Genomic DNA, 15,767 nt, shown 5'->3' on the forward strand with positions numbered 1-15,767 from the left:
ATGCGTAGGTTAGAGGGATTAGCGGGTAAATATGTGGGGGTAGGGCCTGGGTGGGATTGTGGTCGGTGCAGACTCAATGGGCCGAATGGCCTCCTTCTGCACTGTAGGGTTTCTATGAGGAACCAGTCTGCTAGTGAATGACTCCATCAAGTTAAACTCTCCGAAGGTGGGTCATGCTGAACTCAGTGACCCAGTCCAGCTAGCTCTGTTCCCTAAATAGTAACTCACCATCAAACTGTCATCACCAGGACAGAAACCTTGAATGTGTCAATTATCCTCTTATCCATTTAAATCTAGTGGGAATAGGCAGCAAAGCGATGAAACCTCCAACAGCAAAGGATTGTAATGAGGCCTCCACTGCAACGCTGTGACCAATTCCGGCACTTCACCAAGGCTGGGGAGGTTTTGGAGAGGGCGCAGAAATGATTTACCAGAATGGTTCCAGGTTAAAAGAACCAAAGGCGACATGAGAAAAGACATTTTATTTTTTTGGAAACACAGGGGACGATTCTCCCATTCCGACGCGCGTATTTTTATTGGCGCGTCGGGATGAGAGAAGCATGTGTCAGCCATCTTGCAGGATTCGCGCATGCCTTCCTGACGCATCCTCATCTCCCACAGCCAGAGAACAGACGCAGTCGGGATCGCGCTGGAAACCGGCGGGGAGAGAGGCAAGTGATTTAAATCAATTTTTAAATGCATTTTAAATGTGATTATCGGGCCTGGCACGGAACTTGCCGGGCCCCGATAGCATCCCCCGCCCCGCCAGGAGTACTTCACTCCGGCAGGATTTAAGAGTAGCTGCCCACATTCGGGGGACGAGCGGGACACCCCGCTGGAGTGAACTGGGGACAATTGGAGCCCCCCAGGGGGTTGGAAGGGGGGTGGGGGGGGGGGGGGGGAGATGGTGCCCCTTAGGCATGGGCACCCTGGCAGTGCCAGCCTGTGCCCGTGGCACTGACCAAGGGTCAAGGTGCCCATGTCCAGGAGGCACCTTGGCATTGCCCACTGGGTATTGGGCCATGCCAAGGGGGTGGGGCCTATTGTGGGCAGTGCTTAGCAGCGATCGGTGGGAGTGGGGGGGGGGGGGGTCCCGCTGCCACTCTGCATGGGGATTGGTCTTGGCTGGAGGGAGGCCAGCGATCTGTGCGGGCTGAGGGGGCGTGGGTGATCTGCCGGGCGGTGATCTGCCTCCCAGGGGAGAGGAAGGGTCAGCGGAGGGTGAGGGGGAAGGTCAGCAGGGGGGCTGGACATCGGGGCGTTGCTGGACAGGGGTGGGGAGGGGGAGGTGGTTGGGTCTGGCCCGGGAATGCTCGTGGGGGCCATGATCAGACCGTGGGTACGGGGCTGGAGGGGCAGCATTGTGGGGGTTCCAGGCTGGCCAGCAAATGGGGAGACTGACAGATCGGGGCCACTGCACATGCACAGAGTTCTGGAGCTGTCAGACTCCGACATGAATAGGCAACCCCACACCCCTCCTCCTCCCCTCCCTCCTCCCTCCCCCACACAGCTATTAATTGTGACCTCTGCATTGCACAGAGTGCGGAGATTCGGGTCTGAAGTTGAACTGAAAAAACAGTCGGGATTTAGACCAGTTTTCTCGCCAATTCAGCAGTTTTGGGAGAATCGCCCCCCACAGCGTGATTTCGATCTGGAATGGACGGCCCAAGAGTGTGGTGGAGGCAGATTCAACCACGACTTTCAAAAAGAGAATTGGACAAAAACGCAGGGCCACTGGAACAGGGCCCAGGAGCCAGCGGGACTGGCTGAGTTGCTCTTGCCGAGAGTGAGCAGAGACTCAAAGGGCTGAATTGCCTCCGTCTGTGTTGTTCTCATTCCGTACTCCGTGAAAAACAGTTTTAGATTGTTGGACGTTACAGACCTCCAACCACCCACACAAAGCAGTCTGGACATACATACCCGAGCGACGGCCCTGTCCGACAGACATCCAGCAGCAACACTACCCAGCAGGCCTCCGACCTCCAAGGCACTCATAAATGAGCTCCCTGCAAGCAGCAAACAACATAATGGTGTTTACAGACCAGACATCTGAGTCATTGCTGGAGATTCAACAACACATACTTGATGGGGAACAGGCAATTATAGACTGGTTAGCCTGACATCGGTGGTGGGGAGAATGCTGGAGTCAGTTATTAAGGATGCAGTAACTGAGCCTTTGGAAAGCGGCGACGGGGATCGGTCCAAGTCAGCGTGGATTCACTAAAGGGAGATCGTGCTTGACAAATCTTCTGGAGGATGAGAGTGGACAAGGGTGAACCAGTGGATGTTGTGTTCCTGGACTTTCAAAAGGCTTTTGACAAGGTCCCACACAAGAGGTTAGTGAGCAAAGTTAAAGCTCGTGGTATTGGGGGTAATGCATTGACGTGGATAAAGAACGGGTTGGCAGACAGGAAGCAGAGAGTGGGAATAGTTGAAATAGAATCTGATTGGGTGCTAAATTCTCCCTCAGTGTACCCGAACAGGCACCGGAGTGTGGCGACTAGGGGATTTTCACAGTAACTTCATTGCAGTGTTAATGTAAGCCTACTTGTGACTAATTAATAAATCAATAAAATAAACAGGACCCTTTTCAGAGAGGCAGGCAGTGACTAGTGGGGTACGGCAGGGTTCAGTGCTGGAATCCCAGCTGTTCACAATATACATTAATGATTTGGATAAAGGAATTGAACGCAATCGCTCTAATTTTGCAGACGCCACTCAGCTGGGTGGCAGTATGTGCTGTGAGGAGGATGCTAAGAGGCTTCAGGGTGACTTGGGCAGGCTGGCTGAGTGGACAAATACTTGGCAAATGCAACATAATGTGGATGAATGTGAGGTTATCCACATTGGTGGCAAAAACAGGGAGGAAGATTATTATCTGAATGGTGGCAGTTTAGGAAAAGGGGAAGTGCATCGTGACCTGGGTGTCATGGTGGAACAGTCGCTGAAGGTTAGCTGTAGGTACAGCAGGCGGTGAGGAAAGCTAATGGCATGCTGGCCTTCATAGCAAGGGGATTCAAGTATAGGAGTAAAGATGCCTTGCTGCAGTTATACAGGGCCTTGATGAGGCCAGACCCTGAGTATTGTGCGCAGTTTTGGTCTTCTAGTCTGAGGAAGGACATTCTCGCTATTGAGGGAGTCCAGGGAAGGTTCACCAGACTGATGCCTGGAATGGCAGGAAACACTGGATCGACTGGGCTTTCACTCACTGGGATATAGAAGAATGAGAGGGGATCTCATAGAAACATATAAAATCCTGATGGGACTGGACAGGCTAGATGCGGGAAAAATGTTCCTGATGTTGGGGCGGTCTGGAACTCGGGGTCACAGTCTAAGAATAAGGGGTAAGCCATTCAGGACTGAGATGAGGAAGAACTTCTTCACTCAGAGAGTTGTGAACCTGTGGAATTCTCTACCACAGAAAACGTTGGGGCCAATTCATTAGATATGTTCAAGAGGGAGCTGGACGTGGCTCTTGTGGCTAAAGAGATCAAGGGGTATGGAGAGAAAGCGGGAGTGGGGATACTGACAGTGCATGATCAGCCATGATCATATTGAATGGTGGTACAGGCTTGAAGGGCCTATTTTCTATGTTTCTATTAATAAGAGTAACTAGGGTGGCACGGTAGCACAGTGGTTAGCACTGCTGCTTCACAGCTCCAGGGTCCCGGGTTCGATTCCCGGCTCGGGTCACTGTCTGTGTGGAGTTTGCACATTCTCCTCGTGTCTGCGTGGGTTTCCTCCGGGTGCTCCGGTTTCCTCCCACAGTCCAAAGATGTGCGGGTTAGGTTGATTGGCCAGGTTAAAAAAATTGCCCCTTAGAGTCCTGGGATGCGTAGGTTAGAGGGATTAGCGGGTAAATTAGCGGGTAAAAAAAGGGATTAGCGGGTGGGGCCTGGGTGGGATTGTGGTCGGTGCAGACTCGATGGGCCGAATGGCCTCCTTCTGCACTGTAGGGTTTCGATGATTTCTAATTGCAGAATAATGGAAGCAGGGTTTATATAATTTTTCTAACTGCTTGGTGTGTTGCCATCACCAACAACAACTTGCATTTCTGTAGCACCTGCAGCATTGTACAACACCCTCGGTTCAGTGGCGAGAAGATTGTGCATTTAAAATGATATATCAAGAATGGAAGCCCATAATGGGAGGTGCTGAATCTACGACAGTGTTTTTAGCTGCAAGGTAGGAAAGTGCCATGTTTGAGTGTGGGTGTGAGTGTGTCGGGGGCGAGGGGCGGGTTGTGAGGATTTAATGATTCCAAGTATTGGTTTAGTCTCCCTGAATAAAATCCCAATCCTCCCAAAACACCAGCAGAGAGAGAGAGAAAGAGACAAAAAGCAGAGTAAGGCGGATGCTGGAAATCTGAAACAAAAACAGAAAATGATGCAAATTCCCAGCCGGTCTGCAGAGACAGAAACGGAGTTAACATTTCAGGTCCATGACCTTTCCCCTCAGCGGATCTGGGAAAACGTAGAGATGATGATACTCTCCCCCTACACGTCAGCTCTGGGTCAAATACAACAAAGGAGGAAAACAAAATTCAGCAAGACATCGACTGCTTTCACAGTCACTGGACTAGTAATTCAGAGACCCAGGGTAATACTCTGTGGACCGGGTTCGAATCCCACCAGGGCAGATGATGAAATTCAGATTCAATTAAAATCCGAAATTAAAAGTCTAAAGATGACTATGAAATCATTGCCGTAAAACCCGTCTGGTTCACTAATGTCCTTTCGGGAAGGAAGTCCGCCACCCTCATGGCGGCACAGTGGTTAGCACTGCTGCCTCACAGCGCCAGGGACCTGGGTTCGATTCCCGGCTTGGGTCACTGTCTGTGTGGAGTCTGCACATTCTCCCCATGTCTACATGGGTTTCCTCTGGGTGCTCCGGTTTCCTCCCACACTCCAAAAGACGTGCTGGTTAGGTGCATTGGCCATGCTAAATTCTCCCTCAGTGTACCCGAACAGGTGATGGAGTATAGCGACTTGGGGAGTTTCACAGTAACTTCATTGCAGTGTTAATGTAAGCCTACTTGTGACACTAATAAATAGACTTACCTGGTCTGGCCTACATGTGACTCCAGACCCACAGCAATGTGGTTGACTCTTAATTGCACCTCTGAAATGGCCTAGCAAGCCACTCAGTTCAAGGAGAACTAGGATGTGCAGTAAATACTGGACTTGCCAGTGATGCCCACATCCCATGAATGAAGGGCGCCATGCTAAATTCTCTCTCGGTGTACCCAAACAGGTGCGGGAGTGTGACGACTAGTGGATTTTCACAGTAACTTCATTGCAGTGTTAATGTCAACTTGCTTGTGACTAATAATAAATAAACTTCCAATTGAAATAAAACATGGTTTACATTCTCTCCCTTTCAGGATCGTTCCCCAGTTTGTCAAACTTCTTACCTAGAAGTGCACTTTGTCCCTTCTCCTGAATGAGGAAGAGTTGCCCCCAGTCAGTGCAACAAGTCTTCACCCCAAACACCACCAGGTACCCGATGTTCAGCACCCACAGGTACGGGGTCAGCAGCAACTCTTTGATGGTACTCTCATCACCAGCGGAACCTGTGACAAAATGAGGGGGGGTGGGGGGCGCACAGATAACAGACAGTAAAAAAAAAGGAAATCTTAATGGGCCAATGATATCGAAACACCAACAAATTTTGCAAGCTTCACTCTGCGTTAAATACTCTGCAATTGACAACAACTATATAATTAATAAAATATTACACTGGGCATTACCACAAACGTTGCTCTTTTGACCATGATTTCCAGTCAGACTTTTGGTACCGTTGTGAATCACGACGTCAAACTTTCCAACTGTAGTCCAGCCATTCGGCAAAGGCAAACTACACAGTACCTTACCAAGCATAATTAGGTTACGTTGGGTGGATTGGCCGTGCTCAACTGCCCCTTAGTGTACCAAAATGGTTAGGTTAGATGGATTAGCCATGGCGGAGTTACCGAGATAGGGAGGGGGAGAGCATAAGACACTCTGTCAGAGAGACGGTCCAGACTCAATGGGCTGAATGGCCTCCTCCTGCACTGTAGGGATTCTATAATGGTGGACCAGTCCAATGGAGGTCCATGATGACCAACACCCTCTTGGTTTACTGGCAGGTGGAGAAGGAATCCAACCATCACATAGGTCGAGTTAAGCTCAACACGGATCCTCTTCAATAATCTGCACACTTTTACTGATGGGTTAACAGGGAATTTTCCTTTTTGAGTTTGATGCCGGGAGACAAATTTACTGCCAAGTCATCAGGGAGTTCTAGGAGATCACTTGTAAAGATTTAAACTCAACGTGGTGACTGGGAAAGAATTCCCAATTCCAGTCAGAGTTCAGCAGGCAGCAATTCAAGAGCAGCCATTAACTTCTGGATCTCATCCCATCCACACGATATTCTGGTCACTTAAACATTAAACTCTGCACCCTGGCAGTTGGCCACGGGCTGCTGGCTCATTGCCCAATTCAAAACCAGTTCCTTACCCACCTCCGCCTCGCCCTTCTAGCTCCATCTCCATCACCTGAAGCCAAAGGTTGATTCTGTTTTGAGAAACTGTGAAGCTACCCCAATGGCACAATGAGTAAACACACTGCCCAATCTCGTACTTGGCTGGACAGAGAAGACTGATTCCACAATATATTAGTTGCCTAGGCTGCCCATTGAAAGAGGGTCTTTCGGATCAGGGACCCTAGGTCCACCCAGCACCAATCAAAAAAGTGTTATCTAGATCTTAAGCTAATTGGTGAACCGTGAAATCATAGAATCTCTACAGTGCAGGAGGAGGCTATTGGCCTATTGAGCCTGCACCAACCACAATCCCACCCAGACCCTATTCCCGTAACCCCTCATATTTACCCTGCTGATCCCCCTGACATTAAGGGGCAATTTTGGCACAGCCAATCAAGCTAACCCGCACATCTTTGGACCGTGGGAGTTTGAAAGACTTGACGATTAGCTGCATTGACCCAAACAGGCGCCAGAGTGTGGCGACTAGGGGGATTTCACAGTAACCTCATTGCAGTGTTAATGTAAGCCTTACTTGTGACTAATAAATAAACTTTTAACTTCGTCTTCTGATTAGACACGTTACAGCCCTCAGGACTCAACATGGAGGTCAACAATTTCAGACCATGAACCTTGTCCTCCATTTTGATTCCTTACTTGCACCATCACTTCCCACACTGAAAGGCCAGTCTATAACTTGTTCTCATGTTCTGGTATAAGTGCAAACCTTTGTTCTATTCACACATTCTGCTTTCTGACCTTTGTGCCACTATGAACATCTGCCTCGCTCTATAACATTTTTGCATGGTGGGACAGTGGGTTAGCACTGCTGTCTCATGGTGCCAGGGACCCAGGTTTGATTCCCGATTTGGGTCACTGTCTGTGCAGAGTTTGCATGTTCTCCCCGTGTCTGCGTGGGTTTCCTCCGGGTGCTCCGGTTTCCTCCCACGTGGTTAGGTGCATTGGCCATGCTAAATTCTCCCTCAGTGTACCTGAACAGGCGCCGGAGTGTGGCAACTCGGGGATTTTCACAGTAACTTCATTGCAGTGTTAATGCAAGCCTACTTGTGACTAATGAATAAACTTAAAACACGATCACTCTTTTTCTCGTGATCATGAATCTTTGTTATTTAATCTCTCCTGAGCTCCAATCTATCCCTGACCTGCTAGTTTGCCGCCTACACTCGCAATGCAATTAACCACCGCTTTGCCTCAGTCTCTTTAATTAAGCATGGTGTTTAGAATGGTGTTCCCAGGGCTGGTGATGCACTCCAGGCCCCTGGCAGTGCTCACTGGTCAGAGGCCCCCAGTGCCAGTGGACACTGCCTGCTCCTTCTCCAGGGGCACCCAGCCAAAAACCTCGCTGAGGAAGACAAGAGGACAGTCGGGTCAAGTTTCTCTTCATATTCCTTTGAGTACCAATTTAACCAATTAAAAAAAAGCCAAATTAAACCAATTAAAACCAGAATTTTAAAGGAACATTAAATGAAAATGTGGTTCCGGGAGTTAATGATGCAGCCCCGCTTGTGCCGCTGGACAGTGAACGCCTCAAGTGCACCAGTGGACATCGTGCGCTCTCAGTAATAAATTAAACAACGCCCTTCACCAGTGTGCATCTCAGAAATGTAATGAATACCGTTGACAAGTTAAAACGGGAGGACAGTGGAGGAAGAAGATATCACTGATGACCATCCTCCTTTCCTTCAGATGGAAGGCTTGGCCTTCTCTACAGTGGTTGCTAAACCCACTTCCATCACTGAACATTAAATAAAATTTAAATTCCCAATCCTTGTCTGTATCCCCAATTTACACAAATGCAGTTACTGACAGAACGTATTCTTTAGAAAGAGCACTTTAATCTGGTATTGACATGATCGCACGAATGGGTTTCTGTAGGCGAATGATTGAGGTCTTTCCATAGACGTCCCATGAAAAGGTGCCCTATAGCTTGCGGTATAATTGCTCTTTATAGATGTACCTGAACACTATGTACCAGACCACAGTGCACCCATTGGGATGGTGACTCATATACAAATACCTGCTAAAGACAAGATGTGTTTTCAACAAGCATTTCAGGGCTCACTCGTCGAGGAAATGTATTTACAGGTTTCTGAAGGTGCAAGGAATTTGTGGTATTGATGGGGGTTTTTGGTTAAAGAGTGGTTTGCTTTGCTTTCCAGCTAATACAATTTCTCTCTCCCTCTCTCCCACCCACTCCTCATTTTTTGAATGATTGGGTGCCACAAGACATCACCACAGGAGATGGTTTGCTGGGCAAATATTTGGATTCCTCAGTGGCCCGATTGTAATGACCCAAAAATACTTTGCTCCACAAAAGATGTCAACTCTTTCCCATTGGAAGAGTAGGTGGTTTAATTCCTCGAGCCTGTTCTGCAATCATGGTCCATCTGTGCCCGCCTTTACCCCACATCCCAAAACAAATCAACAAATTGTAGACTTCAAACTAACAATTGATATTGCATCAAGTTAAGATACAAGATCTCCATGATCTAACTGAATGGAGAAACAGGCCTAAGGGGCTGAATAGCCTACTCAATGGTGACACAGTGGTTAGCACTGCTGCATCACAGTGCCAGGGACCTGGGTTCGATTCCAGCCTCGGGTCACTGTTTGTGTGGAGTTTGCACATTTTCCCCGTGTCTGAGTGGGTTTCCTCCGGGTGCTCCGGTTTCCTCCCACAGTCCAAAGATGTGCAGGTTAGGTTGATTGGCCAAGCTAAATTGCCCCTTAGTGTCCAAATATGTGCAGGTTGGGTGGGTTGGCTATGGTAACATGTGGGGTTACAGGGTAGGGCAAGGGGTTTAGGTTTGGGTGAGATGCTCTGTTGGAGAGTCGGTGAAGACTTGATTGGCCGAATGGCCTCCTTCTGCACTCTGGGGATTCCATAATACTACTGTTTCTCAAGTGTAGATGCTTGGAAATTAACAGAGGGCACCATTGCTTTTGCTGGGGTGCACTCCAAGTGGAACAGTCAAACAATGCTCAGTGTAACTTCTAACTTGAATAAGGGTTTCTTGGGTAAGGTTCAGTAAGGCTGTTAAACTGTTCAGTCCATGAATCTATTCACCAGCAAAAGACAACATCTTCAATGGAGATGGGGAGAGGAAGGGGATGAAACTGGGAGGAAAATAATAAAATGATATTCCCAATTTGTCTTGACGCTTTTAGAATGGGCTATGATGGAGGAAGGAAAAATATTGCAGGGGACGGCACGGTAGCACAGTGGTTAGCACTGCTGCCTCAGTGCCAGGGACCCGGGTTCAATTCCAGCCTTGGGTGACTGTGCGGGATTTGCACGTTCTCCCCAGTTCTGCGCGGGTTTTCTCCAGGTGCTCTGATTTCCTCTCGCACTCCAAAGATGCGCAGGTTAGGTGGATTGGCCATGCTAAATTGCCCCTTAGTGTCTCAAGATGTGTAGGTTAGGGGGATTAGCCAGGTAAATGTGTGGGGTTATGGGGATAGGGCAGAGGGTTAGGCTTGGGTAAGGTGCTCTGTTGGAGAGTCGGTGAAGACTCGATGGGCCGAACGGCCTCCTTCTGCATTGTAGGAATTCCATAATTCTATAAGAGGTGGATTGGCCAGGCTAAATTGCCCCTTAGTGTCTTAAAATGTGTAGATTAAGGAGATTAACAGGGTAAAATGCTCTGTCGGAGAGTTGGTGCAGACACAATGGGCCGAATGGCCTCCTTTTGTCCTGTATGATTCTATGATAAGAGAAAAGGCTAATGGATTCTATATGAATAAAGCTGGGGATCAAACTGCGCAGGCAATCTAATACTTGACCATAACGTACAATACCTTTCTTGCTGCCCTTTTTTGGGCCTGGCTCCACGTTGGGTAGCCCAACATCCATGGGCTCATTAATTATGAAGATCAGACATACGAATGCCATCCCAACTGCGATAGAACCAGAGAGCGAGAGGGTAACCCGCCAGCTGTAGCTAAGGGCCATCGTCGTGGCGATGATTGGGCCCAGGCTGCCTGCCATGTTCATACTGGTCGACAGAACAGCCCACCATGTTCCGAACTGCGCCGGTTCAAACCACTGCGGAGAAACACAAGCAATCAAGCAGAGGTAGTGAAGAATGTGTACATTAGAATCATAGAACCCTACAGTGCAGGAGGAGGCCATTCGGCCTATCGAGTCTGCACCAGGCCCTATTTCCAACACCCCACATATCTACCCCTGACACTAAGGTTAATTTAGCATGGCCGATGAACCTAACCCGCACATCTTTGGAGTGTGGGAGGAAACCGGAGCACCCGGGAGGAAACCCACACAGACATGGGGAGAACGTGTGGACTCCACACAGACAGTGACCCGAGGCCGGAATTGAACCCGGGTCCCTGGCGCCGAGAGGCAGCAGTGCTCACCACTGTGCCGCCCCATTACATAACAGGATCGGAACTGAACTGGAGACTTTTTTCCCCCTCCCAATTGGGTCCAACTGAGGTTTCAGTTTATTTCCTTCCTTTCCCCATCAGGGCTTCCGCCAGTCTGTTCCAACAATAAACTTTCTCCTCTAACTGTTAATTACCGTTGGTTGACACTTTGCTTTTTTAATCTTTCTGACTTTAATGGTTCATAAAACGTTTGAATCCACCATATCTTTAAATTGAGGGGTGAGAGATATAGGACAGATGTTAGAGGTAGGTTCTTTACTCAGAGAGTAGTTTAAGAGTGTGGAATGCCCTGCCTGCAGCAGTAGTGGATTCGTCAACATTAAGAGCATTCAAATGGTTATTGGATAAACATATGGATGATATTGGAATAGTGTAGATTAGAGGGGCTTTAGATTGGTTCCACTGGTCGGTGCAACATCGAGGGCCGAAGGGCCTGTACTGCGCTGTAATGTTCTATTAAAAAAGACCGTTCATTCGTCACGGGTGGTCGTGTCCTGTAGAACCCAGTTTGATTTATAACTGGGCGATTATTGCAAACAACCGGAACCCCCATCAAATCAAACTTAAGACAGTCGAGGTGCGCCGCGCTGTTGGTTGGTGTTTGGCTTCAGAATGCGGGCTTGCGTCACTGGGAGCAATGCAAATGCCAACAACCTGGCAAACAACCAGAAAGATGCCGTATCCAGCTCATGCTGCAACAAGTAAATTAATACCCCTTCAATGGCCGCAGAATGTGCAACTCATAGACTCTCTCTAAAAATACTGCAACGCCAAATGTCACGACCTGAACACTAGCCTGAACTGCAGAGTCAGCCACAGAATGCGCTGACTGTGCCAAAATTAAATGGCCTGGGTTATGGAAAGTACGGTGCCTAATCACTGGTCCATATAATTTAGAATGAAGAATAATATAACCTATACATTTGGCTTTAAAAAAAAGCAAGCACAAGGTTAGCAATATGGAAAATAAAGTCGGCAAAGACAACTAGACAGCAATTTTCAAGTTCCTACATTGATAGAGACCGTGCAAGGTGCACAACGTAAAGTAAAGTTGTTTGGTACAGCGATAATTGAAAAAGGGTGAAAAATGGAAAGGAAGATAACTTGTAGATATTCCAACCCTAATAGTGTTAAAAACAGTTCAAACCCGACACCTTCCTTTTTTTGTTTATTTATTAGTCACAAGTAGGCTTACGTTAACACTGCAATGAAGTTGCTGTGAAAATCTCCTAGTTGCCACATTCTGGTGCCTGTTCGGGTACACTGAGGGAGAATTTAGCGTGGCCAATTCACCTAACCAGCACGTCTTTTGGACTGTGGGAGGAAACCGGAGCACCCGGAGGAAACCCACGCAGACACGGGGAGAACGTGCAAGCTCCACACACAGTGACCCAAGCCGGGAATCAAACCTGGGTCCCTGGCGTTGAGGGACAGCAGTGCCAACCACTGTGCCGCCCTGGGACACGTTTCTTAGCTGGACATTTCAATGCTGTGATAATTGCAATAATGACGCATCAGGTCAGCAATGTCGTGCCACGGTGCAGGGAACACGGATGCCTCTTTGTATCGGGACTCCTGCACAAAACTGATGGGGAAAGATTGAGGGTTTCCTCCGGGTGCTCCAGTTTTCTCCCACAGTCCAAAGATGTGCAGGTTATGTGGATTGGCCATGCTAAATTTCCCCCTGGTGTCCCAAGGTGTGTAAGTTAGGGGATTAGCGAGGTAAATATGTGGAGTTACAGGGATAGAGTGCAGGGTGTGGACCAGGCTAACATACTCTTTCGAAGAGTCGGTGCAGATGCAAGGGGCCAAACAGCCTCCCTTTGCACTGTAGGGATTCTACGGTTGAGGTTTTCATTAAAAAGGGTGAGGAATATGATTAGAGTGCCTCACTTTCTGGCCCGACCGAGAACATCCAAGACTGGGCATGGAATCTGGGGCCTTGTTGGACTGCAAGCATCACTCTTGACAGAGTATTTACTCAAAGTCATCAGTTAATTTACTTTTGCTTTCTAACTAACCCTGAACCCAGTTTACTTATTATTTTCATATTAAGTCATGGCGAGGTCTTCTGCTGCCTTTGAGGTGTACATCCAGCGGGTGGGATTTTCCAGTCCTGCCTGCCCGGGGACTGGAAATTCTCGCCCGAGATTAACGGACCTTTTAAATGGTCCATTAGGTTGTCCATCCTGCCTGCAACAATTCCCACGGCGGGGGCGTGATCGAAAAATTTACCCCAGTGTCTCAAAACTGGTAACCTAGTGACAGAGGCTGTGCCCAGATTTTGGGACACTATGAGAGTTGGAATAGACAGGTTCACAGATAGCAAAGCAGGCAACAAGTGAGGTGGCACAGTGGTTAGCACTGCTGCCCCACAGTGCCAGGGACTTGGGTTCGATTCCCGGCTTGGGTCACTGTCTGTTTGGAATTTGCACTCTCTCTCCATGTCTGCGTGGGTTTCCTCCGGGTTCTCTGCTTTCCTCCCACAGCCTGAAAGACGTGCTGGTTAGGGTGCATTGGCCATGCTAAATTCTTCCTCAGTGTACCCGAACGGGCGCTGGATTGTGGCGACTATGGATTTTCACAGCAACTTCATTGCAGTGTTAATAACAGCCTACTTGGGACACTAATAAATAAACTTAAGTCAGGTGTCAAACAGCGCCAATGCAGCACCTAGCCAAAATGTCCAGGTAAGTCTTTTAAAAATTTTACAAAATTAAAATTGATACACAACACATTCTAAAAAATGTCAAATTTTTGGACAACTCTGGCTTTTGGACAATGGGGTTTGAGACATTGCACTGTACTCAACAAAAAAATGCACTCCTCCAATTAATCGAGCAGCAATTGTGAACGGTGACACTCAAGATGTTACTCAGTAGTGAGTTATTCCCGGGGGGGTGGGGTGGCGGGAGGAGAAAAATCAAGGTTTGTGGGCAGTCCTCCCTCCAAGATGAAGTAATCAAATCAAACAGTACATAAGGCGGCCATTCGGCCCATTGAATCTGCACCGACCACAATCCCACCCAGCCCCTATCTCTGTAGCCCCACATATTCACCCTGCTAGTCCCCCTGACACTAAGGGGCAATTTAGCATGGCTAATCAACTGACCCGCACATCTTTGGACTGTGGGAGGAAACCGGAGCACCCGGAGGAAACTCACACAGACACGGGGAGAACGTGTAAACTCCACACAGACAGTGACCCGAGCCGGGAATTGAATCCAGGTCCCTGGCGCTGTGAGGCAGCAGAGCTAACCACTGTGCCGCCCTAACACACTGACAAGCATTATTAAAACGTGCTGGCTAGTTAGTCAAAGTCGGGCTTGGGCAGTTGAATCAGACATGGGAGGATTAGCAATGCCAGGTTTTCACATAGTTCTGAGCACTTGGTGACATAACGGCAAGGATAAACTGCAAGTAGGTGGGATGTTATCCAAGGCTTGAGATTGTGTTACAGAAAGGAACTTGCTCCAGCCCAGTTATTATTTTCTACTGGTGTCACGTGGGCCTTTCAATGGTTAGTTGGTTCTCATATAGAATCCAATTCTACAACTGCCACCTCTCTAACACAACCAGCCAGTTGCAAACAGGTTATAGATCCTGGAGATCTCAGTTGTTCATCATCTCCCCTGACCCTCATCCCAGTGATAGATTGATTAATTAATAATGGCATTATGTGAATTGCTCACTCAGAGGCCTACAGTTAAACCTGGGTTGCTTGGTTCCATCATTTTCCTTCTCATCCCCAAGGCTCCTTCCAAACACTTATGTCATCAAGGTAATTCTCCCTGTTTCTTAATTACATACATACAAGAAGCAGGAATAGGCCATTCAGCCCCTCGAACCTGCTCCGCCATTCAACTAGTGCCTGGCTGATCTGACAGTGACCTCAAATCTGCATCCTGCCTACCTCCGATAACCTATTGCCCCATTGCTTACCATGAATCTATGCGCCTCTGCCTTAAAAATATTTAAAAACTGTTCCTGAAAATGGGATGGAAGCAGTGGTCCAAAGACTCACGACCAGCAGAGAATTTTGTTTTTGCCTCATCTTTGTTGTAAATAGGACACCCCTTATTTTTTAAAGAGTGGCCCCCTAGTTCTAGTTTTGCCCACAAGAGGAAACATCCTCTCCACAGTCATCTTGTCAAGATCCCTCAGAATTTTATATTTCTATCAAGTCGCCTCAAACTCCAGGGGATACTAGCTCAACCTGTCCAACCTTTCGTCATATGACAACCATGGGGAGGTGATGGCCTCGTGGTATTATCGCTAGACTATTAATTCAGAAACTCAGCTAATGTTCTGAGGACCTGTCACGGCAGATAGTGGAAGTTGAACTCAACGCCATCAGACTTTTGAATGGACTTACCTTGCATCAAGTTGATCTTTCTCTACACCCCAGCAATAACTGTAACACTACATTCTGCACTCTCTCGTTTCCCTCTCTATGAACGCAAGAAACAATATTTTTCACTGTATGCTAATACATGTGATAATAATAAATCAAATCAATAAAATATCTGGAATTTAAAGTCTACTGATGACCATGAAACCATTGTCGATTGTCGGAAAAACCCATCTGGTTCACTAATGTCCTTTAGGGACGGAAATTTGTCATCCTTACCTGGTCTGGCCTACATGTATAGGAATGAGATAGAGAATCTTGTGAACTGGTGCAGCAACAATGATCTCTCCCTCAATGTCAACAAAATGAAGGAGATAGTCATCGACTTCAGGAAGACTATGGAGACCATGCCCCTGTCTACATCAACGGGAATGTAGAAGGGGTTGGGAGCTTCAAGCTTTTAGGTGTC

The 15,767-nt window shown here is 47.9% G+C and overlaps 1 protein-coding gene across 3 annotated transcripts in view; it reads right to left on the reverse strand.

The window, feature by feature from the left end:
• LOC144479906 (glucose-6-phosphate exchanger SLC37A4-like) overlaps window positions 1-15,767 on the reverse strand; it is a 42,956-nt gene that overhangs the window by 14,094 nt on the left and 13,095 nt on the right. For all 3 annotated transcript variants that reach the window (XM_078198943.1, XM_078198944.1, XM_078198945.1), the window contains exons 4-6: window positions 10,342-10,588; window positions 5,414-5,572; window positions 1,921-2,006 (exon numbers count right to left, since the gene is read on the reverse strand). In XM_078198943.1, coding sequence (XP_078055069.1) covers window positions 1,921-2,006; window positions 5,414-5,572; window positions 10,342-10,588 — 492 coding nt within the window. The remainder of the gene's footprint in view (window positions 1-1,920; window positions 2,007-5,413; window positions 5,573-10,341; window positions 10,589-15,767) is intronic.

The sequence above is a fragment of the Mustelus asterias genome, chromosome 27, assembly GCF_964213995.1.
Source record: "Mustelus asterias chromosome 27, sMusAst1.hap1.1, whole genome shotgun sequence".
In the NCBI taxonomy this organism is placed as follows: domain Eukaryota; kingdom Metazoa; phylum Chordata; class Chondrichthyes; order Carcharhiniformes; family Triakidae; genus Mustelus; species Mustelus asterias.